This window comes from Columba livia, chromosome 1 (assembly GCF_036013475.1).
Source record: "Columba livia isolate bColLiv1 breed racing homer chromosome 1, bColLiv1.pat.W.v2, whole genome shotgun sequence".
NCBI classification, from domain to species: Eukaryota; Metazoa; Chordata; class Aves; order Columbiformes; family Columbidae; genus Columba; species Columba livia.
This window is the reverse complement of record NC_088602.1, coordinates 33901254-33926555: the sequence shown is the minus strand read 5'-3', so window position 1 is coordinate 33926555 and position 25302 is coordinate 33901254. Positions and strand designations below refer to the sequence as shown.

General features: G+C 38.9%; 1 protein-coding gene across 6 annotated transcripts in view; it reads left to right on the top strand.

Moving 5' to 3' along the window:
• Window positions 1–1664: 1664 nt before the first annotated feature.
• Window positions 1665–25302, top strand: part of AKAP11 (A-kinase anchoring protein 11) — a 40269-nt gene continuing 16631 nt past the window's right edge. For 3 of the 6 annotated variants that reach the window (XM_065054582.1, XM_065054561.1, XM_065054540.1), the window contains exons 1-7: window positions 1665–1796; window positions 7045–7152; window positions 12790–12906; window positions 16422–16469; window positions 17912–18046; window positions 19047–19311; window positions 19769–24392. In XM_065054582.1, coding sequence (XP_064910654.1) covers window positions 7093–7152; window positions 12790–12906; window positions 16422–16469; window positions 17912–18046; window positions 19047–19311; window positions 19769–24392 — 5249 coding nt within the window. In that variant the 5' untranslated portion in view covers window positions 1665–1796; window positions 7045–7092. Of the gene's footprint in view, window positions 1797–6411; window positions 6478–7044; window positions 7153–12789; window positions 12907–14439; window positions 14601–16421; window positions 16470–17911; window positions 18047–19046; window positions 19312–19768; window positions 24393–25302 lie in introns of all 6 variants that reach the window. The other 3 variants (XM_065054591.1, XM_065054551.1, XM_065054571.1) reach the window with 3 other exon arrangements.

Below are 25302 nucleotides of genomic sequence, written 5' to 3'. Positions count from 1 at the left end.
TACACTTAAATACACATATAAGCGTGCTACATGGCAAATAGCACACCTGATGCACAGCGAAACCTGGCAGCACCTAGTTTAAAATGGAGAAAGGAGGAATATCAGAGAAGTTTCAGACAGGGTTTGACAGTCTCCTGTCTGCGCTTCATCTGACTAAAACCAGACTCCAGCCTCTAACCCATCTACCCGGCTGAGCCAGCCGGCTGGATAACAAGCCTGGAATGAGACGCTTACACAATCAACCCAAAGTCAGGCCTCCCTTTCAAAGTGACTAGGCAGGAAAGACCCGCCTCCCAAATCTACTCCCCAGCACGCCTGGGAGCTTAGCACACAACTTCCCGAAGCCTTTCCAAAGGTTGGAAATACCGTGCCAGGCACAGGGAAGAGTGCCAAAGGCCTGTGCCACGGCACAGATCCTGGCTGTGACTGTGCCATCCCACGCTGCTGCGGCTGCAAACGCTCCCTGGCGCCTGTGCTGTGGGAGGGGAGCGCTTCCATCCGGCCTAAGCCCCACTCCCTCAGAGCACCTGAGGAGCCCCAGCAGAGCAGGCCTGGCAGGGACAGGCGGGCTGTCCCGGTCATGGCCAGGCGGGCACAGGCTGAGTTGTGCTCCCGTGAGGCGAGTGCTGCACGTGGGCCGGGCACAAACCCCCTCACACTGAGTAACAGACGTAACGGCCGGGGACGCGCACAAGCGCAGCCAAAAGCCACTGCAACCACCTGGCCTCGTGCTCCCAGAGTCCTTCACAGAATCACAGAATGTCAGGGGTTGGAAGGGACCTCGAAAGCTCATCCAGTCCAATCCCCCTGCCAGAGCAGGAACACCCAGATGAGGTTACACAGGAAGGCGTCCAGGCGGGATTTGAATGTCTGCAGAGAAGGAGACTCCACAACCTCCCTGGGCAGCCTGTTCCAGTGCTCTGGCACCCTCACTGAGAAGAAGTTTCTTCTCATGTCTATATGGAAGCTCCTGTGCTTCAGTCTGTGCCTGTTGCCCCTTGACCTGTCATTGGTTGTCACCAACAGCCTGGCTCCATCCTCGTGACACTCACCCTTTACATATTTATAAACATTAATGAGGTCACCCCTCAGTCTCCTCTTCTCCAAGCTAAAGAGACCCAGCTCCCTCAGCCTTTCCTCATAAGGAAGATGTTCCACTCCCCTAATCATCTTTGTTGCCCTGCACTGGACTCTCTCCAGCAGTTCCCTGTCCTTCTGGAACTGAGGGGCCCAGAACTGGACACAATACTCCAGATAGGGTCTCACCAGGGCAGAGTAGCGGGGAAGGAGAACCTCTCTCCACCTACTGACCACCCCCCTTGTAATACACCCCAGGATGCCATTGGCCTTCCTGGCCACAAGGGCACAGTGCTGGCTCATGGTCATCCTGCTGTCCACCAGGACCCGCAGGTCCCTTTCCCCTACACTGCTCTCCAACAGGCCATTCCCCAACTTCCACTAGAACCTGGGGTTGTTCCTGCCCAGATGCAAGACTCTACACTTGCCCTTCCGGGACGGCCTCTCGTTTCCGCCAATGGGAGCGCGGCGGCAGCCCCCACGTGATGCTCCCTCCCTATCCCCTCCCTTGCCTGCGGGGGCGTGCGGGGTGGGGGGATGCGGTTGGTGGGAAGCGTCGCGAGAGCGGTAGCGCGCGCCGGGGGCGGGGCCCGAGCGGGCGGGGCGGGGCGGCGGAGGGCGCTGCGCCGCGGAGGTGGCGGGGCCGGCGGGACGGGCGCTCGGTCCGTTGCGTTTGGCGTTGAAATGGCTGCGGGTGCCGGTTACTGAGAGTCAGTCAGGTACGGGGGCGCCCGTTCTATCCCCCATCCCGCCCAACAGTCCCCCGCTGCTCTGCTGGGGGGCGAGGGGCCCGGCGCTTCCGTCCCCGCGCGGGGCGGGGGGCAGCGCTGAGGGCCTGTCAGGCGGGGCTCGCTCCCACAGGTGGGGAGCGGAGGAGGGACCGAGCATCCTCCGCTGGCATTCCCCGCGGAGAGGAGGTGCTGTTGGCACCTCCCCAGCGGGCTCGGTGTGGCCTGGGGCAGCGCTGCCCCTCACGGCCCCAGCGGGTCCTCTGCGGCGGCGCGCACACACCTGAGGAGAGGACGCGGGTGGGACCGCCCTTGTAGCACACCGCGAAGCGGGGTGGTACAGGGCTTAACGCAGCGCTTTGGCCCCGAGACCCTCGGAGGGGTGGGGGCACAGGGGTTAACGCGGCGCTTTGGCCCCGAGACCCGCGGAGCGGTGCTCACAGCATCCCCGCTTCCTTCCCGCAGTGCCCCTCGGCAGTCGCGGCGGCCTGCGCTGGGGCCTTGCGGCTGGGGCGCCTCGGTGGGAGGTCCGCTGACCCCCTCGGCTGGAGCTTGGCTGCTGCCTGGGCTGGAGGGCTGGCTTGTGGTTGTGATGATGATGCACGGAGACTAAATAAGTTCGCCTTTCCTCCTGCGTTGGTTGGCTTGTGTTTGATACGCACAGATTAAGCTCACCCGATTCTCAACATTTTGCTTTTTAAAAGTGTCTCTTCCCCCTCCCTCCCCATGTTCTTCCCCAATTCCTTTTCTCCGCTAAGGGAGGAGGAACAATAAGTATTGTTCCTTTACTTTCTTGGCTCTTTTGAGGAGCTTTCTTAATTATGACTGAAGTCTAGTGGGATGGGGGGCAGTTATGAACTATAATTTTGATATCAGTCTTCTTATTGAAGCCCTGAGATATTACCAAAGCAAGACAGGGAGGGAAAAGAAGTTCTATTATATCCGGGAAAGATCAGTGGTACTGAAATCAATGGTATAACATAATATGCTTAATTTATCCATGTTACACTTGAGAAGAGTCTTAACATGCTTCACGTTTGCAAGATTATTTCAGAATTTTACAGTTAGCCTTGTTTGTCCAGGGGAGTTTCTTGGTCTGCAAGCAGGTTGATTTCTTGAGGCATGGTAATTGAATTATGCCATCTTAGGTGATGCCTTTTAATTTCTTATCCTTTGGGAATTCTTTGAAATCTGTTGGCAGTTGAAGAAGTATAATGGTGGAGAGTCTTATTCTGTGGAAAAATAATAGTAAAGATTAGATTATTCCCTCTTTCTGTTGTTATTATGATGTAATCTCAAAAAAAGTACCTTCTAAACAAGGTTTTCCCTCTAAGAGGAAGTAAGATTGTGTGAGGAAATGCCACTGCTTAGAAAATAATACACCACCAACTGAATTGGTTTAGTTGTGTTATGTACAAAACACACAACAAAATAGAGCACAGAAACTCAAAGTTAATTGTACAAACCACAAAATCTAGACTAATGGATATTTCTAGTGTAACAAGTAGTAATTTTTTTCTCAAGCTGTACTTGAGAATCCAGACCCAGGAGTTGGAGGGAAAGCCGGGGCAATGATTTTTAACAATGATCTAGGCAGAGAAAATGAAGGATTCTTTTGAAATTGGTGAAGCTTGGTATTCATGTCATGCCTCTATGTAAGAAAAACACAATGTAAAATAGTTAGAACCAAACAAGAAAAAGAAAATTCAGCCTTTTGTAATTGTCGTTAATGCTGACCAACACAGATGTATTTCCCTCCACCCTCTTCTCTTAGTGTGGATGTGGCTGTGGTAGAGACAACTTGTTATTTTATAAAACAGAGTTTGTCAAGATGCCAACCCAATTAGTGAAAGTGATATATTACTTGAAATGAGAAATAGAAAAGAATCCGTTAGACTGCACTGCCTGCTTGCCAGTGTAGGCTTGTTTCATTTGGTTTTCAATAGCAATTGTTCTGCTAAGGTTACAAAAGAGTGCATATTGGTTTTAAGGTATTTTAAAATTTGATATTTTGAATTAATCTTTCACAGCTCAGTATTTGATTAAGTCTGACTTTTGCACATCATCAGCAAAGTTCTTTTGGCTGCTTCAGGTCATTGTGTTGAAGACAAAGTACTTTTGCTTGAAAAGAAAAATTTCTTTTTTGTAACAGTACTTACAGCAAAAATATGTTCTTGAAACATAATCACAGATGTACTGTTGTCCTCAGCTAGAATCTTTTATTGGAAATATAACTTAATAAGAAAATATTATGTATAATTCAAGTATATTGTCTGTCTGGTTCAAATTCCTCATGTTCTTGTATGCCTTTAACATAGCTGTGCAGAGATACACATATGCCCATAGAGCTATTTAAGAGATTTATTTGGCACATTTTCACTTTACAGACAAAACATAAATGTTCTTCCTTTCTGTCAGCTGCACACTGACGCTTAATAAATTTAGGCATAGAATATATTTATAGAAAGAGGTGAAATCCATGACAAAATTCCTGTTTGATTCCCTCAAGCTGATTTCACTGTGTAATTTTGCTCCTTACGTACATTCAAACAAGACCGGAAAAGCTAACTAAATGCTTATTACATGGTCTGGTGAGAAAGGTGTTCCTTGAGGAATCACTGGAAAAATGGATTTAAGGTGGTCCAACTTGCTAGAAAGGTCGAGATGTTAAACTTAGTGTGGGTGTTTATCAGTATTCCCATTATTTTGTTTTTTTCTTTATTTTTTGGCATCTACTCACAGTAATTCAGTAACATGAAGGTCTTCTTCCTCTTACATCTGATACTTCTGCCATTTATTCCCCCTTTAGTTTGAGTTTAGAATAGGAGGAAATTAAATTTAATAGTCAAATACAATGTGCAGAAGTAAAAATTGTTTTAAATGGTTGGTTTTATTTACAAAAAATGGGACATGTCCACGCTGTTTTGTTTGTCAGTGCTTTCACTTCCTTTCCAGTTAGTTTAAAAGTTTTGATACTTCTCAGATTATTGGAGCATTGTTCTTTTGAAAATGGATAGTAGTTCTATACATTAAAAAGAACACTTTCAAATTGTGTTGCACTGTTGGACAAATGGGACCCTTCAGTTTCTCCAAGGTGGATGATAGAGACCTGAAATGCAATACGTGGTGAGGAGAACCCGTATAATTCAAGTACTGCAGGACAGGATACAGGCAAGACAGAATGGTGATGGTATTATGTTGATAAACCAATACAGTTTCTGTCCAACATCTTTCAGCGTCTTTGTACTGTGATTTACAAAACTGTTCATTTTTTGAGGTAGGTGACACTGCAGGTGGCTCTGTGTTCATGCTTTGGTCTCCAACGTTTACTAGCTGATGCCACAGGAAAGCACTTAACCTTCTACCCGAAGGTGGTGTAACTCTGGACTACTGTACCTGGGTAAACTAAGGTGGTGATAAGTCAGCTCTGTGATTTTACTATGCTGGGCTTTTGCTGCAGGGAGCGATCAGTCCAAAAATGTGGAACTCAGGTTATTGATTTGACCCTATGTGAGAAACCAGCTTTTCCACTAGCTGGCTCTTCCTAGGACAAGGATATGTCTGAGAGTATTTACCTGATATGATCAGATTAAGTGTGGATTAGCCATTGAAGATACAGCAGTAGGGACAAGTGAGGTGGGTTTCTTTTTCTTGCTTGATACTGTTTCATGGCTTTTTTGTTTTAAACACGAGTCTCAACAGAAGCATCATTAAGTTTTTTAAACTACCATCCTCAGAAATTAGCTGTGATTTTAGTTTTTTATTTGTATTTATTTTATTTATATGTAATATATATTATGTGTCTAACATGTACCTAGCTACTCCATGTCATTATCTTAATTTTCCAAGCTTCATGCATCCTATTAAGAGACATGCTGTGCCCCAGAGATTAAAGTGATGCAGTTTATTTACATAGTGTATTTTTTTTCTAAGATTCTAGCAAGTTATTCTTTATGAAGGAAAGCAGAAATCAAGGTGAAATGCGAATAGATGTACCTAATAATATCTTGCTATTATATTATTGAGGAGGTTTTACTTTTATAGGTGCTGGGGGGGGAAGGTGAAGAATAAAATTACTTGATGCCACTACTCATCTTCTTATGTAAATTACATTTACTTAAGAACAAACCCATGTAAAGATTTCTTTCTTATATAAATGTTAAATATATGCTTGAGACGAAATTGAGAAAACCAAGCCAGTCAGTTGTGCAAAGGAAACCTATACACTGGTGTTCTGGTGTTTATTTTTTATTTTGCAGTCATTTTAATGAGCATTTGCTCTTTACCTGGTTTATTTTGGATTGTCTAGGAGGTTTTTCCTGGCTAAATTGTGTGACTGTGGGAAAAGATGAAGTATTAAAACTTCCATAGAACTTAAAAGTCCAGCACATGCTTTCTGTTTTTATTAATACCCTATACTGTACACTATACTATACATTATAATAATATATTTATTATACTATAATATATGTAATTATATATGTAATATTATAAATGAAACAAACTAGGTTATTCTGCTTCTTTCCATTGCTGCTGATTGAACAGGGAAACTTGAAAAACTTTTATTTCATTGCTATGTTTCATTTTGTTTTGTTCTTGCTGTTAGAATGAGGCTAAAGATCCATAAGGGCAGCTGACTTGAGCAGAAACTCTTCTGACCTACTTTGCTGAAGTAAGAGTTCTGGTAAATGCATCTCTGGTCCCCTGTGTTTTGTGAGCAGAGACGGGACTGCCCAGAGCATTGCCAGAGAACAAGATTGTTGATACGTGTTGGCCTAAGCAGGAGTCACATGTGACGCTCTGGAGCACTTATGGTTGACAGAAATAAATGGGCTAGTTGGTTGAGTGAATTACTAACACATTTTCCTATCAAGACTGTTGAAAGGTAGTTCCAGTGCGTTGTATGGTACAGGAATTTGCTGATAAACTTCATCAGAGCATCAGGGATAGTGAAATAATATTTCATGTAATGTTGCCCCCCCCAGTGCAGCCTTGAAATCTAGTTAAAGAAAAATGTTTGAACTAACTGTAAGGCACGTGTTGCATTTTGTGCATCGTTTTAAGAATCGTTAAGGCAGTACTTTTTCAAAGGCAGAAGTCGCTATGGATGGTGTGCTGTTTAATCTTTCTTGGATTTTAAATGCTTCTTGATTGCTTTTATTGGTTCTTGTTTTGTCTACTTGCATTTTCAATCTAAATCGGGAAACATAACATAATCAACTATAAATGTTTTTCATAGGTATTTTTGAGCTGACTTCTTTCTTCAAATACTGAGATTGGTAACGTCATGGATGCGTACGCCAGGACTCAGGGCAATCGTGTAAAACCAAGAATATCTGTGAAAAAGGTAATTATCTGCATTTAAAAATATATATACTTGAGAGCTTTTTGATCTTTATTGCCACAGTCTAATAATGAACTGAGTGAACTGGTGGGTTTGGTTGGGGCTTTTGGGGTGGTGATTTTTTATTTTTTTTTAATATGTTTTAAATTTGGTTACCTATCATTGCACGGACGCAAAGAAGCTGCCTTTGCTTTGTGCTTTGGCATATTTGGTGTAGTTGAACTAGGAAACAGAATAATATAAGAAAGGCGTGCATGTTTTTGCCTTTAGTGTTTGCTATTTGTTTTAAGGTGATACGATGAAATCACGATGTATTTATTTACTAAAATTTTCCAACAAACTTGGAGTATAACTTATTTTGAGCACAGATTTTTGAAGTTTATATGTAATAATTGAAAACTTTTCTGTAAAGTCTGTGTTAGGACTTACTGTGATAGCTTTATCTTTAGATTTTGTTTTCTTGACTGGCTTATCCTTGTGTTTACATGAACTTCTAGGAAGTGCTTTGGTGAAAAATGAATTATGTGTAGTACTTACTATGCATATTTTTTTTACAGTATTTATTTACTTATTCTTTTAAATTTTAGCTTGGAGAACATAAATACTCTTCCTGAAATTTTCTTGCAACCTCTATAAGCACTTGCTCAAATGAAAGTTGCAATTTTTCCTTAAGGAACAAATTTATTTATCCAGTCATAATCATTGAATACAGATGAGTATTTTTCTAGGTCTTTCCTGGTTAATAATAAATTCTGTACTTACGAGTGTGTGTAATCCTCAAGAAACTGAGCAAGAAAGTATCTTGTCACATGCAATTGCATTCTTTTATTCCATAAGCAGGTTTTTGTTGTTTTAAAGAAACTGTCTGTGGTATAGGTCCTGTAGAAACTGTTTGAAGGCAAAGGTAAGCATTATGGGGCTGCCAGGCTCGTCAGTTGTGCCAGGTCCTGATATAGAATTTTAACTGCCATACATTAAGCAGTTTGTATTGTAATTATAGATTTTATTCTCTCACTTTAAGATACACATTATAAAAACTTCTATGGGTTTATGAGAAATCTCCAGCTGAAATGGAGTTCTTAAACTACAGTCAAGTAATTTTGCATTCCTAACCTGAATATAAAGTGTATTTTAAAGGACTTTTGATTTTTTTCTCTTCAGTTTAAAAAACAAAACGAATAAATCAGCACCCCCCTTGGTTTTCAAAACCTTGGATTGCAGAAACATCTTTCTGACAGGGACCAGTGATTCCTCACTGATTCTAGTGGTTACCTAAAATATTAGCTCTGTGAATTGCATTGTTAATACCATCAAGCCTTCTGGACTGCACGGTTCTAGGGAACATGAATTTGACCCTTTTCAGGTGTCTCAAAATTATACACTTTCATACAGCCAGTTTCCAATGTTTTGATCTGTAGGTGCCACCTCTTGTTTTTTCCCTGAGGAGTGGCTACTTAGAGTGTGGAACTTTCCTTCTTTCTCACAGAGCCAGGCAGTTGGATGGTCAGAATCACACTGGTTTGTTTTCTGTTCATTCACAGTTTGTGGTCTGATTCAGGTCCACTTCATAATACTTAACAGGATTTGTTGCAGTAGCTCTTAAAAGTCAGTGCTTGGTTATGGTATGCACATTTAAAGCCTACATTTACATTTTTAAAAAAGGACTGCAAAATATTGAATCTGTTTAAATCTTACAGCACATGAAATCAGAAAAAGCTGTTTTGTCACTTAAGAGCAGAGTAAACATGCCTTTCCAGCACTGGACTTCTCTGCCGATTGTGGCATCTTACAGGTTTGTGACTTGTTTCAAGCGTTAGAGAGCAGTTGTTTAAAATAGTTCATGAGACTGATTAGTACGGAATTACCTCCAGTGTACTGTGAAGGATCCATAAATAATGACTTTTTGATTTGCTGACCATATAGGGGACAGTGCAAAACTTTGAATTGCTTGAGCTAGAGGCATGAGAGGGATTTTCATCATTAGGTCTGTTTTGCTCTGTACACATTTGAGGATAATTTGTGGTTTTACCCTAGTAAGAGTTATTAAGTTCAAAATCTGTGCTCACTATTGAAATAGAATTTTTTGCCAGACGTGTGACTTCCGAATTTCTGTGAGGAAGGAGTACACACACCAAACAAGTAGAGCTTTATAGGTTGCCTGGGATTTTTTGCTCATATGTCGAGATATATTGGAATGAGCTGTACTGTTTATAAAACCAAATTACATCCTTTTCTTGAAGTTGACCTTTTGTCCTTACCTAAATGGGGCTAATAGTCTCAGGGACTTACTGATTTTCAGTTTTTAATGTAGTTGGGTGTCTCCTAGACTGAGGTTGTGAGAGAACGTGCTTTCATTGTTTGTTGGATAGGAGGATTTCTCTGAAATGGAGTCCAGTCCTTTGCTGTTGCAAGCACAATTTTGATAAGGATATGAAAAAGTTATTAAATATAGTCTCACAATTAATTAGGGGAGATTAAAAAGAAACCCCAAACCTGCTGTTGTTTTTAGGTATTTTGAACCATATTGCTGTAATAGCTAAGAAACTTATGAATTGCAAGCTGAAGCTGTTCACAGCGTATCTATACCTGTTTGCCCACGGATGTCAGCTTAAATAGTTTTTTCTTTCACTGATATTCACCCTCGTGATGTTTTTACAGTTGGTGGTCTGTCCTCTGCTAGCCTTTGTTTTTGGAAGCTGTGTAAACTAAGGTTTTAGTCTGCTTTCGTATGAAAGCTTCTGCATTCCAGTGATTATCCTTTGTAGTCCTAAATTCTGTGCTTGTTGTGAGTTAATCTGCTTTTTACATGTGGATGATATTGTATGTGCAATTACACCGGATGTCCTTCTCAGTGACTCCGATGATGTCAGTCTCTCCCTAAAGGATGTGTACTAGGGTCATGTTTGCTGTTTTCAGTGCTGTATCGTATTGACCATTCAGTACTATACAATGATCAAGGAGTCAGCTCAGGTCTTTTATTTCCCAGCTTGTGAATTTGCAGTTCTATTTTCAGGCTTGCTTTTAGTTTCTAAGGACATAACTTCGTACTTAATATGGTTGCATTTTAAATATACTTATGTTGAACATGTTCTTCCTGTGTGATATGGTATTCTTCCTCTTAACTAATGACACCTACTTACTTTGAATTATCAGATTTAATCTACAGATTTACTTTTTTCTCCCCCATTACACTTATTAATTATGATGGTGCTTGACTTCAGTCTCACAATAAATTTTGTGGAAGTTGGTTATTGACCTATGTCTACTCTATCATCCAAAAAACCCCGTTGCTGACTCCATTCAGGCAAATTCTTTTCCAGAAACAGCTCTTTTAGTAAACTCTTTTTCTGGTTTTGTTAACTCTTCATATATTTCGGTGTAACTAATCTATAGAAGTCTGAATAGATGAGATCTTTTCCCTATGTATATATTGTTATTTTTTTTGTTCTTTCCATGTTTATTCTTTTCCATATTCATTAATATGGTTATTCTATCTCTTCAGTTACATAGTGCCACCATCAGTGTGCTCCCAGACCTACATATAGTCTTGTGTGCTGGTTCTTCCAGACCTGAAGGAGATTTTTTTCCAATTATTGCATCTTTATTCTCCTGCTTCAACTTTGTATTATCCAAAATCTTGAATTTTCTTTCACCTTAACTATAGTAGCTGCTAATACCATACTCCTCTTCCCGTTATCCATCCTGCTTTTTATTTCAGGATGTTAAACTAGGGAAAAATACATGCTTATAGATAAAGTATATGTAGTAGTTTGTAGCCTTAGAAAAGCTAACTACTAGGGAAGAAACTACTAGAGATAAACCCTTCTCAAGCTGTATCACTGTTGGTCTGCAGAAAATTAGCAGGTTACATTGTGTGACTTTTTTTTTAAATTACGATTTTGAGTGCTGTGACTGAAGTTATTGTAGAAGCTGAAAATGAGACATTTCAACAGGTGCACTTGACTTCAGAATTTACTTTTGTATGAGATGAATGGGGGAATCACTGTGAGAGTCTTTGAGCAATATTAGTATTGCTGCCACCTGTAAATCTGGTTGATACAGTGATTCAAAGAGAAAGACAGTGTTAGCATACTTTGGAAACTACAAAGATATATTGCTGAAGTGGGGAGGTAACTTGCAACTGAACATATGGGGACAAAGGGATAGATTAAAGTAGAAAATAAATGAACAGTTCATACATTTTTTTTCGTATGACCCAATAATTGCTTTAAATGCGTTTTAAAATATTTCAGATGTTCCTTTGCCATAAAAATGACTGTTTTGACTGCTTTAAAGTCACTTGGCCTTGGCTGTCGGGGTGGTAGTCTGAGCCATGTTTGCTAACATTCTGAAATACATTTTGGTAATTTCAAGGATCCTGAAGTAAAGTTTGTATTTTGCTTTTATCTGTTCTAGGAACGTTTTCCTAATGAGCACAAGTATGATGACACTGGCCATGCTGTAATAATTGGGCTTCTTGTGTAGTAGTGCTTGATACCATTTTTTCTACAGGGGAGAAAAAAATATTGTTGAGGTTTAACTGTGATATGTGGGATCAGTTTTTACCATAGACGGATTGGTTTTGCTGTGGGAGTATCATAAATGCAAAACGTTCTCTGACTAAGTTTGGCTATCTAGCACTTCTGCTATTGTTTAAGAAGCTACACAAATTTGAAATAACTTGTCATAAGTTGGACACACGGATTTTTCACTTCATTTTTAACAGGGCAGTCGTGTAGAGAATAAATAACTGGATTAACAATTTATAACCGTATCATGATCGTGTTTTTCTTTTTAACCTTGCCACTTGCTAGAGAAGATGACAAAAAAAAGGCTGCTAACTTCCTAAAACAATTGAGAAGATGTTGTCTTTTTTACAAGCTGAGCAAACCAGTTTCTGTTGTTGTTCTGTCTTCTTTTATTTGACTTCAAATACCAGTGATGATAATTCTTTTGTGTTGTTGCACTTTGTTACACTGGGAGAAAGTCTTAGATTCTTAAGCCTTTTTTAGCCATCTGTGGGTGCTTGCATGTCACCATAAGTGTAAATACAAGAAAGTTTACAAGAAGTATTTACATGGAATTAAGTTACAGTTGTTTCATAGTCTTCAAGGAATTGGAAAGGAGAATGTGTGTGGATTTTGTTGGTTTTTATTTGCTTGTTTGCTTGTTTTCTTCCTCTCTGAGTTTTTGAAGCCACCTCCATTACTTTTCTTGGCTAAATTTATTCTTCATCCCTTTTAAGGAAAGAACAATGGAAAAGTTCCATATGCAGGCTTTGATACAAGGAATAGATGGGGCTTGGATTTATCTGTTTCTTTTTTCCAAGTCTGCATGTTCTCACCTTTTTTTTTAAAAAAAAAAAAACTTTTTTTTTTTTTTTTTTTAAACAAACAAACAGAATGGTCCTTTCATTCCTTTGGAATTAAAATATTGCTTGAAGAAGACAATTTACATGTTTTAGTTCCATGTCCTGAAGTAAATTTAAACTTCACACTTGGTGGTTTATGTACAAATTAGTTGGAAATAGTACTTCAAGTAGGGAAACCTATGGGGGGCAGGGGCTAGATGTATGAACCATGTATACAAAACTGAAAATGCATCTTTTTTGTCTTATATTTTTTTCTCATTGTTTTTCAGAGTTTTGGTGAAGGTGTACTGCACTCTATGAAGTCACTGCTACACAGCAGAAAAGAATTGTGCAATGTATCAGCAGAGGAATGTCTAAATCGGGAAGAACAAGATAATTTTATTGAGGTTTGGCATAACCTGACCATTTACATATATTTTATGGCTATGAAAATATTATTTAGCTTGAAGCAGTATGGGAAGTTGCAGGACAGTAAATGGGAACAATGCTGCAAGTTACTGGCCATGAAATCTGTATCCCCTATTGTCTGTCTTGAATTCAGTTACTATAGTCTTGAAAAGAGCTGTGACATTTCAAGATTATAATTCTCTACTTTGTAGGATTTGTGAAATCAAAAAAAGCAAAATGTGTAGATACATGATTTTGTAAGAATTGTATAACTGGGTGTACTGGATTTGTGAGCACTCCTGTGATCCAGGTTGAGTGGATGGTATTTTAACAAGTAGCAGAATATTTTGAGTCAGGTCTGAAGATAAAAGGTGAAGTGATTGCTCTTGTTTGCCCTGTGCTCGGCATTAAAAGCTGAAGCCTCAACATTGCAAATCTGGACTTCTTTTACATTGATACAGATGGGCCAAAAGCTGGCCAGGGTCTGAGAAGCAGACTGGACAGAATGCAGGACTGTCTAGGTAAAGCTAGGTGAGCTGTGAGGGGGAATGACTAAAGCTGTTTGAGTTACAAGACTAACAGCAGGTTCTCCAAAGGGAAAAGAAAAACATAAGAAGCAACATATACCACGTATCTCATATTAAGTGTTTGTGGAGACTACTAAGTAGTAGTTGACAGGCCTAGCAAGGAGCTTAGAGGAGAGAATGACCTGAGCTGAGAGAAGGGGAAATGAAGGAAAAAATACTCAGGAAGTGGTTAGAGAAGACTGATAATTGGGTAAGGAGTAGCAGGAGGAAGGGAAGAGGCAAATTATGTGACCAGCAGAAATGACCTATGATTGCCTGGGTATCACCAGGGTTTTTGGGACTGGCTAGATGTTGATTTTGTGACTGTATGAAACATTTGGGGAGCAGGCAAGAAGCTGAATTTGTGAAAGATGAAGAGCTGTGGCAGATTAAAGGTGAGGAAGAAGAGTTAAGCAGTGGAGAAATGGGCAAAAATTAGTCTGTGTCTGTTCAGATGGACTGTGCTCTAGAATCTACAAAACCCTTCAAACTCTGCCCTCCTCCCCCCTTTTTTTTTCTCTTGTAGCAAAGATCTGGAAAATAGCTGGCAATGTGTTTTATATGCCTGTAATGATGGTCCCTGTGGAGAAGGATAGCTGACTATATTTAGTTACCTGTTAGCTCAAGCAATTAAGGGCCCTGTGGTTGAAATGTAAGAAGGTCAATATCCTGCCACAGCACAGTTTTTTTTCTTATAAAAATATAGAGAATGACACCTATATGCAGACGTAACACTAGAACAACATTATTAGGACTGCAAAGGTAATTACTCAGACTTACAAAAACCAGAATTTAGTTTTCCTATACCTTTTAAATTAATTTCCTCTTTACCCCTGGGTTATGAAAACCTTCAAATACAGTCTCTTATACACTATTTTTAGTTTAAAGAAAAAGCTTGTGTTACCGACTGCCGGCCTTTCTATCTCCCTGGCCTACTTCCCAACAACTTTTCTACTGATGTACTAGTTTCAGACATGTTCGAGGTCTGTGAAAAGGTGATTATTCTTCTGTGAAGACTGGAGTTTGGGCACAAAAAAGAAATCCAAGTTGGTGTTGTCATTGAGGCAAAAATAGGCAGAGTTGGCAGTGGTGGTGTCTCTTTGACAACGGTCTGCTGACCCATCAATGTAAGTATGGACTAGTTGGCCTTCATATGTGTGAAGCTATAACTCCTGTCCTGTCTTACACAATGAGTTATCCTATGGGAGAAGGAGAGGGTGGGAATTATTATCCTGAGGAGGAGGAAATGACACGTTAGAAGACAAAAGAGCAAACACCCATGGAAAAAAAAACAACGCTACTGAAATCCAGGATGTCAACAAACCATAAAGCCTCCCAGAATGTTCTTCAGATAACTTGAGCACTTTTTCCAAGTCCTTTAAATTGTTTGGTATTTTGCCTCTCTGTGGAGGAATTAAGTTCATATTGTAAGTACTGTACAGATAAAAAGATGTAGAAATTTCAAGGTGTCTTGCAAATATTGTACAGATAAAAGATTCAGGAGTTTAAAAAAAGATGTATGAGTTGAAGGGTATGTTGCTCAAACAAGATTGTTTCATAGTTAACACAGTGAATACAGTGCTGGGGACTTGTAATTTGTCTGAAGGTATTTGGAATGCTACTGTGCAGCTTTGTTTCATTTATAATTTTTTCATAACTGAAATAAGGATAAGTTCATTTAAACAGGAAGATCTTTTCTGAGTGCATAGTAGCTTCCTAGCATGAGACCTGCTGAAATAAACAAGTCAGCATGCTTAATGTTTTAATATGATTTCATTTTAAAATAAATTTTGGGGTTTTTCTCTCATCACACATTGAAAAGAATATATTCAAAACTCAAATACAGTTCAAAACAGAATTTTGTTTTCAGCCATTTTGTATTCTAGATTTATCCTTGCCATATAGTCTATGTATGCACAAGTAGATAGCTGAACCAGTCAATAGTAAGTGATCATAAACATAGTGATGTTCTTTACTGTTTTTGAACTTGAGAACTGACTGACTACCTTACAGTAAGAGGGAGTAGCTGCTACAAATTTAGTGTGGGCTGTGACTTCAATACATAAAATTCAGTCTATTTTATAGTGTTCTGAAATAATTGAATCCAAGCCATATCAAACTTGAGACCAAACATCAGTGGAAGTATTTTATCTTTGTGCATTATTCTGTATCTACAAAATGGAAGCAGAATTTATTTTCTTACAACCTTGTTTTGAAAATAAATGCTTTGAGTGGTTTTTTTTGAGCGTTCAGATACGTTATTGATTTATCATTAGGGATATACTAAGTACTATACTATATTAAATGGCATTTGAAACAAAGTTTGAGTAGTGGATGTAAAATAGATCTGACATTGAGGAATGAAGGTAAGACAATATACTGACTCTATTCGGTCTGTTTGTGTTGAACGATACAAGACAGCTGTGGACAGAAGAGAGGGAGAATGTGCAATAAAATGTCTGTCTTGTCCACAAGCACAGAAACCTGAGGTAAAGCTGACATTTCTGGTGTATTCCAGGTTCCTGAGCCTGACAGCCTGACAACACCTTTTTTTTGTTTGTTTGTTTAATATTTTCTTTTAGGTGTTTATCTACTTGGATATTGCATGCTAACATGTGGCTTGAGTAATCTGTTGTGGTTTTGCCTTAGGCTAATCAATTTACATGGTAAATTGTATAACGTGTTGGCATTGTGCTCTCTTCAGTATATCCAAATGCGTTACAGTTAGTTAACATGGACAGATTTCAGACTGGAACTGTCTTATATGTGTCTAGCTTGAAGGAAGGACAGATGAACACCAATGTGCAAACTATGCTACCCTAAGGTATGGTTTTCATGGCAGTAGAATGAAGCTTTATGGTAAAGCTTGCTGAATTTTTAACTCAAGTATCTGCAGAAAACAAAAAGGTTTTTCTGTATTTCACTATGTTAATGTATTTATTTTACAGGTTACATTTATAGGTTTTGCTGAAGAGATGAGTACTGCTCCTTTGCAGGTATGTATGTATTGCTATTGGAAAATAATGTTCATTAGCCCCGGTGACTTCTTCTAAGTAGTACATAAGCTTTTTAGATGGAGGACTTTTGGTATTTGAGAAATGAAATATGTGCACCTTGAGCATTTAAAACCTCAAGTTTTCAGTATCATTGAAAGGCTGAAAAATAATTATTTTAGTATGACCATCAGTGTTTTATATATATTTAAAATATTACCTGAGCCAGTCTTTGTATTGGAGCGGTCTGGAATAACTTAAATTGGTGGGGGCAGGGAAATTTGTTTTGTGTGGGTTTTTTTTGGGAGGGTGGATGTTTTGTTTGGTTGGGGTTTTTTGTTTGTTTGTTTGTTTATAAATGTGTGTATAAGTGTTTTCCTTTGTAACCTTCTCTTTAGTAGAGTTATACTTATTAATATGGGGCAGTTGTCATCTGCAAAGCTAAAACTTTAATCAGTTGACTGCTAGCTGTGAATTGCTGGTGGGGGACCAGGAGTCGGTATTATATTTATGCCTCAAGATACTATTCTGGAGAATTAGATGAGGAAACGTTATTTTAAAAGGGGAAGTGTAGCAAAATAGTAGGGTTGTGCCATGGCATTTTAAGAAGTATTTAATCTTTCCATGCAACTTACACATGCTTACAGTGCACCTCCACATTTCTAGTCTGTCTAGATCTTGGTAGACAGAGATTGCTGTAGTATGTTTTCTTATGTTTAAAAATGAAAACCAGAAACTCTCAGTCCGTTTGTGTTCAAAGTTGTATCAATGTTGCTAATTAATCAAATGATTATAGTGCTAGACATTATTTCAAGTATGGGTAAGAGTGGTTTGACTGTCTAGAGTTAGATGACATTTAGAAAAAATGAGTTTGAATCATGTTTATGGAGACTTGCTTTGTACCATATGAATCAGTAGTGTTTAGATTGTTTAAAAAAATAATAAATGTTTCATAGGCCTTTTATATATTAGTAAAATCAAAAGCTTTCCAAGATCGTGCTTGAGAAAGTGCCTTGTCCCTGTTTGTGTAAGAGTGAGCTAAAACACTAAGAGCATGCAGAGATCCATTGAGAACCGATGTTAGCTAAGTTCAGTCTTTGTAGTTGCGTACCTTGTAGGTTGTGCAGCTGCATTTCAGTGCTTACAAGATTCACCTTTGTGACTTTTAAGCCCCTTTGGGCCCCTGAGAAACTGTGGAATTTCATCTTTTGCTAGAACAGTGACCTGAAGATGAGCGTGGACTGAATTAAAGCTTGTTTACGCAAGCTTTACACCATAGTTGGAGAGAATAAGTGGGGGATGGGGCAAGAAATACAGGAGAAAAGAGCAGCTTTATCAAATTTAGCAGCTGTTAATATTTAGGGGGGATATAAGATCAAAACCATTACCATTTAGTTCTTATTTTTCCCCTTTGTATTCTCAATGTGTTTGTATATTTAAATCAGGAGTTGGCAACTGTTTCCGTAGAGCTCCCAGATGTTCTGAAATCGCTCCAGTTGTGCAAACTAAAAGAAAATGAGGTTATATTTCTAAAAGATATAAAGAAAACCTTGGCAAAACCTTATGTCATGAAACAGCAGGTAAACATTTTGTGTCATCTTGCATGTGTTAATTACAGAAGCATTATATTTGGCCTCATAAAGAGTTTAGTCATACCACACCTTGTCTTGCATGTGGTTTTGGGCCATCTTAGCCACAGCAGTATGAATGTTATATTTCAGTGTTTCTTTAAAGTGAATGTTAGAAAAATATCAAAATAACCTTGATACTTTAAAGTGCTGCATCATTAATGGAAAATATTAAACAAATATTTAATTATGGTGCTGATCCCATGCTTCTGCTAGACTATAGTGCTTTTCAGTGCCAATTTGGGAAGAAGACAAAACTTGTCAAGTTACTTGTCTCTGCTCAAGTTACCTATAGCTTTCATCCTCTGTAGATTTTTCTTCTTGGAGCAGAGGTGCCAAAAATCATGAGAATGTCAGGTGTTCATAAAACAGTGAGATCTCTTCTTATTAAATAATTATTTACAGTTATGTTAATGTCCATTATTTTTATTTCCAATACTATTACATTATTATGTTGCTGTTGTTAATTGTATTATTTCCAATTATAAGAGTTATTAAGAGTTGTTAAAGTAAACTTCTTAAAGCCAGATTGACTAATCATGCGTGTGAAATCTAATTATGTGGCATATAAGGTAATAAATACCTCGAAGAAATGAGTAACCCATAGACTGAAGTACCATTCAGCATAAACCTACTTTGGAATACTGTCTTCCTCTACAGATTTTTAATGTCCATTTTTAGTAGATTCTTGAGTACATATTGTCAGGCTTGTATTACACAACCTTTTTTGGTTGTTTTACTGCAATGATTTATTCAGAATGCAGAAGTTATGAAAATGAGTGATTTTAACTGTCACTCTACACAAACTGTTCCATTCATTTCCTTATCTTTAAAATATTTGTAAATTGTTTACTGTTCATAAAAATGTGTTGAAGGAATCCCTTGTTACTCCTGACAGTTGAAATCATTCCAAGCTTGTTACATCTGTTTTCTTGTTGCTCTCTTTTTCGAGAATCAACATCCTGAAGTGTTCTGTGTGATGAGACTGTCTCCTTCATTCCCAAGGCTCAAAGTTGATTATATATTTACCTTGCTGAGCAAGTATACCACAGGCATAAGGTATGCAGTGGAAATAAACTCATCACAAAAACATCAAACAGAGACATCCCATGGAGAAGATGATGACACCAATCAGTCGGTTTCTTCAATTGAGGATGATTTTGTCACTGCTTTTGAACATTTAGATGAAGATGAGCCTTCGAAGATACAAAGTGCTGGTAAGTTCTTGCATACCGTTGACTTGTAGAAATTGTTGTTTGAAATTTAGACTGTGAGTATTTCATGAGAAAGTAAATATAAATAAATAGTATTTTTTTAATATTCATCATGTTTTGTAAGGGTATATTATGCAAATGAAAACTTTTTTTTTCTTTTTGCAGCAGTTTATCACCTCATAAACCAAAGATTCTGATCTCAGTGTCAGATGCAGATCAAATAGAATCTTGTTTTACTTTGTGTGTTAAAAAATACCTGAATTTGTCAGTGATTAGATTAGTGTAACAGGTTTTTTAAAAAAATGAGAAAATGCTTTAATCATGAAAGATCAGATAGCATTTTGCTGCAATAAGCCCAAGCAATTGCTATCAAAATCTGTCCCCAGTTTTCTGTAGTTCTGCAAAAATTCTTGGTTTTCAAGCAATCTTTTCTTCTTATTTTTGTTATTATTTTTTACAGGTGCATGCAGCTTTTCTTCTCGAAACCATCGAGATGCTGCTTCTCAGACCATCCCTGCTCGGTGTTTAGAAGCTGTTGACTCAAAGATCCTCGTGGGTTCTGCGCGTCGAAAGTCATCTGCCAGATCTTCTACTTTGATTGATATTTTGAGACTTAAGGAACTGTCCTCAGTAAAAAATTCAGTTACAACCTCAATTTCTGATCCTTGGATACAAAGGAGTTTCTATAAGCCATATAATCCTTCTGATCAAGGTGTTAATTCTTTATGTAAACCATTGTTTTCCTCCTCTCCCGCTGAATCTTCTGAGTCAGATTGCTCCAGCCCAAGCCCCATCATCTTTTTAGATGAAGAAGGATATCAAAAAAGCTTGAAGGCAAAACTTCAGCTGCCAAAAATTCCAGTAGTGAAAGATGGTATAGAGGATTCAGACTCAGAAGTAGGTGAATTTTTCGATAGTTTTGATCAATTTGATGAGCTGGAACAAGCCTTGGAAAACTCTTGTAAAGTTATTAGGGATCCCAGCCTGGGGAATCCCTACCAGAAAAGGAGGACCGCACACGAACAATTGTCTTCTGCAAGCATTACAATGAATCCTCAGAAATTCAAGTTTGATCGTCCCACTCTCCCATCCAACGTAAAGAAACCAACTCCTCGTAAACCAGAATCACCATATAGCAGCGTTTTTGATGTCCCAGATTCCCCTCGCCCAGTTAAAACATCAGGGGAAGAGAACGGAGGCTTGTTCAGCCCTATTAGGTCATCAGCTTTCAGTCCACTAGGGAGCTGTGGTTCTTCTGAATGTTTGTGTCGAATTAATCTTGGTGGCGATGGGACAGATCACAATCACCATGATGCAGCTTATAATAGTTATTCAGCATACGCTGATAGTGTTTCGTTTGAAATATTGGGTTCTGTTTTTCATTCTGAGTCCTCATCAGAACAAGTATGTCCAGGAAATGATTCAAAACACAAAGGGAGTGCTTTGAAAGAGAAAAAGGTTCAAGCTGCAGGTCTCAAAGTGAAAACTGGTAAGGAGCCAGGTAAACACACGAAATCTAAACATAAGCCATTAATGATTAGAGATAGCATTCAAAAATTTGCAACTGAATTAGTTGAAAAAAGTTTTGGCAGTGCATTTAAAGACCTGCAAAAAGGTGTTTCTTCATGCACCAATGCACTTTGTCATTTGGCAGCCAGGTTGACTTCTTCGATCTTTCAGATGGCTTTTTATGAGATAGGAAGACGTAGAGCAATCTCCTTGAAGGAGCGTGCCATTAATGGGATAGCGAACTTTTTGGTGAGCGAAGCTATAACTGGTGCTTTGAAAGAACTGCGGCATGTAAAGAAACAAATATTTACCAACACCGTTGCTCAGTTTGCAGCAGACCTTGCTGAAGAACTTGTGTTTGAAGGAATCATGGAAGTATGCCAGTTTTCGTATCCATCAACACCTACAGCTGCACAACCTTCACCATTTGATTATGAAGACAAAGTGGTAAGATCCTATGCCAGAGATTTGTCTGAATCTGTCATTCAGGAAGCTTTTATTGAACTCTCTCAGGTTGATGTGGCCTTCACAACACAAGCAGCCATTAGTGTTTCCATGGACAATATTAAATATGTGAGCGCAGAAAGTATGTTAGAGTCCACACAGACTTCCACGGTTTTTCCTAATTTTAGTGACAGGGTAGCACTGAAGCCAATCAAAGATTCTAAGATGGAATATACAGTACAGCAAGCTCTGTTTTGCACCTCTGGGGTTGTGAGTTCAATACCCGTGCCTTTAGCTGGAAGAGCTCTTTGTCAACGTGAAGTTTCCTCTGATGCTTGTAAAGCGAAAGTATCCATTGCTCCGACTTCTGATGGCAATATGAAAATATACAAAGACTCCACTCATTTGGTTTTTACAAGCAGAAAGCAAGAGGAGGAAGTTGCTTCTTTCAGAAATATATACCTAAATTCAGATCACAGTCGAAGTACTGAAAATACTCCATCACTCTTACATAACCAAAATGATACCAAACAAACAAATAACAGATCTGGAATGGATAGTAGTTCAGAATTAACAAGTGATTCAAAAAGCGTTAATACTTTCTCTGGAACTATGGTAGATATGATAGTAAATGAAGCTTATGAAGCCATAACCTCATCTAGGGTAACAAAAGCAGTAGAAGGGTATACAGATCTTTTAACAAAGAAAATAATAGATAAAAAACCTTATGTGCAATGTGCTGGTGAAGATTTCCCCAAGGATGTGTTTGCAGATCACTTGGCCAAGTATGTCATAAAACAATCTGTTGATAAAAGTAAAACTGTGTTACGCAACACTAGTGAGAATTTAGCATGTAATGTGAGCTCACAGACTTACGGAGATATTGGTAGAAGAGAACAATGTGTGATCAAGAAGCAAGAGGCTGAGAAAAAAAGTAATGTTTCTATAGTTGTAGAACAACAACATATGCCTTTGAATAATCCATGTAAATTTCTTCTTACACCAACTCATTCTTTTCAACGTTCTTCAGAATGTAAAGATTGTTGGCAGAAACAAAAAGGACACAGGTTTTCTTCAAAATCACCACCACCTTGTTCCACTGTGACACTTGCTAGGCATGCTCTAGAGGACTTTACTGACACAGGAAGCTGCTCAACAACATGCTTAAACAAGCCCTCAAAAAGCCGTGATCCTCAGAAACCATCATCAGGACCTTTGACTTACAGGCAGGCTGATTGTTTTCTGCATGCAAATAGCTTTTCTTCAGGGATATTTGGCAGTGAAGATGCTTTTCAGGTGGAAGATAAATCAAGTGTCAAAGATGGAAATACCTCTGTAATGCCTGATACACCTCCACCAACTCCTTTAGTACCATGTCAAGGTAGTTCTGAAAGAAACCTAAGAAAACTATCTAAGAAACTCAAGGGAGAATTAGCAAAGGAATTTGCACCTGCAACGCCACCTTCTACACCGTACAATCCATCCGTTACTGGTTTGTCTGAAACTGAACGTGACTCTTTGGAGAGTGAGGAGTTTATGCTGAAACTCATGCGATCTCTTTCTGAAGAAGTGGAAAGTAGTGAAGATGAAGATCATTCTGATATGCCCCTTGAGAAAGAGGAGCATTCAGAGAAAACAATTCAGTATGCAGATTGCTTAGCTAGCCGTATAATTTCAATAGCGACTGAAATGGCTGCTTCCCATTTAGATGGTAGAACGCGTGAAAGAGAAACTGATGGACGAGTTCAGTTAGGTATGCAAAGCAAAGAGACATGCAATTTTTTATGGAATTTTGCAGGCGATATGGCAGGAAAAGTCATCAATGAGGCCAAGAAAATAGTGAAATCAAGGCATTGTAAACTGTTGAGATTGAAGCCGGTTCATTGTCAGGTGGATCGTCTTTATCTGAGAAAAGGTGGTAAAGATGACAGTTCAAAAGAACAGTGTGGTCCCGTGCGGGACCAGTGGCTGGGCGAGAGAGATTCCTCTGTCCTTCCTTTACCACAAGGTTCGGGCATGACAGGTTTGACTTCCAAATACCCAAGCTGTGAAAGTGTGACTGATGAATATGCAGATCATATTATTCGAGTTTTGAAAAAAGAAGGAGGTAATGCAGAACTGTTAATGGATCAGTATGCTAGCAGACTTGTGTACAGGTCTATCAAATCAGGCTTACAGCAAGCTGCTAGAAAAAACAAACTGAGATACGACAGAAAGACATTTCCTGGGCAAAATGCACAGGTTAATGGTAAGCTGGAGATCAAAGCAGTCAATAAAGATGCAGTCCAGCAAGTGAAAAGAGGCATTCATCGCTGTGAAGACCCAATGTTGGAAAGGAGTGTCAGCACGCAGAAAACAGAATACACGGAGTTGTTACATTTTTCAGAATCCCTTGCTCGCAGTATCACTTGTGATGTCAGGAAGAAGCTGAAAGCGTCGGGAGCATGTTTGCCCAAGTCTCTGACAGACTCCTGTCTATATAAAAAGACTGAATTTGATGAAGTCACAGGGGATCTTATTAAAAGAAGATTTTCTAGGACATTTCTTCCTTTTTCCCCAGATCATAAACTGTATCATAGTACAGGCAGTTTGAATGAAAATGGCTACAGTGAAAGCATAATTCAAGCTATTGAACAATATGCCAGGAAAGTAGCAGATGATACTCTAGAAATGAGCTTAGAGTCCGCTCTTCTCCATGTGGCTGAAAACAGAAAAAATGGGGATAGGCTCTCATACACTGAGAAACTGTCTCCTTTTTCTGGAACTGTTTGTAGATGCTGTAGTATGAAAGAACATCAGTACCGTACAGAAAGTACATCTCATAATCTACCTGTGCAAGAATCCTCCTTTCCGGTGAGGCATTTTCTTCATTCTGGATTAGGTGGCGCCTGTCAAAAATCAAGAGTGTTTCAGCTTGATATTCCTAAAATTCACGTTGATGTAGAACAGAAGACGGTGTTTTCTGACAAGGGGGCTACCGTAGCCGTAGAAAAAGCTGAAGCGGAGCTGAATTACACAACTCTGACAGCCGACAGTGGTATTGGACAAGATGGAATGAGTTTTGCTGAAAGCCTTACTACTGAAATAATGACATCAGCTATGACTAATATTGGTCAGACAGTTAACATAAGGTAATATTAATTTTCTCTTATTTATTGCATTTGATAGTGGGAAAAGGATTGTTTATACAGATGTGCATTCAGAAGGGTAGCTGACTAGTATGTGGAACTTGAAATGCTGTTACTTTTGCCTACAGTAGAGAATAGTTTACCTTACAGGTATTGTTGATCTGTGAGCTGTGATGGAATCCAGGTTTGTTACCTGTCTTTATTGCCTCTTCTGAGCTAAAAACTAAAAGTAACTTTATTTTTGCTTTTGTCAGTAGGATCAACATCTGGTACTGGTCAAGGTAGCCATTGATTTATAGTGTGAAGGCTTCATTTTGATTATGACTGCTGTGACAGTGTCCTTTTTAGTGGAAAAAAAAAAAAGCCAAACCAAACCACCTTATTTTAAGAAAAAAACAACTTATTAAAACATATTTTAGCTTATAGAATAGTAATACAGTAGATACAGAACTGACTTTCAAATTCTCCTGTATTTAAGAAAGGCTAATATACTGTTTCCTTTAATAGGAAAATAAAAATAGGAAATACATGCTACCATAACTTTGGGGCAGACAGCAACTGTTTCTTAAAATGGACTGTGCAGTGAGCAGAGTGACTTGGAATCTCATGTTCTTCAGGTCCAAGAACAATATTTTCCAATACATATATATAGAGAGAGTAATACTCATTTTCCTACTTTTTTGTGTGGGCATTCCTCACAGTAGCTGAAGGTTTCTTTTCCTTGTTTCTAGAGGGTAATCATTATGAATAATAAAATTGATTTTTTTTATATGTTCAGTGGCTAAAGACCACGATGGAACTGATTCAAACTTTTCAAGATTTGATATGAAATACATACATACTAGCTTCTGCTCAATAGGTGTGAGTGGGAGTTTTTGTTTTCTGTGTGAGGGTAGCTTTTGCAGAAAACTAT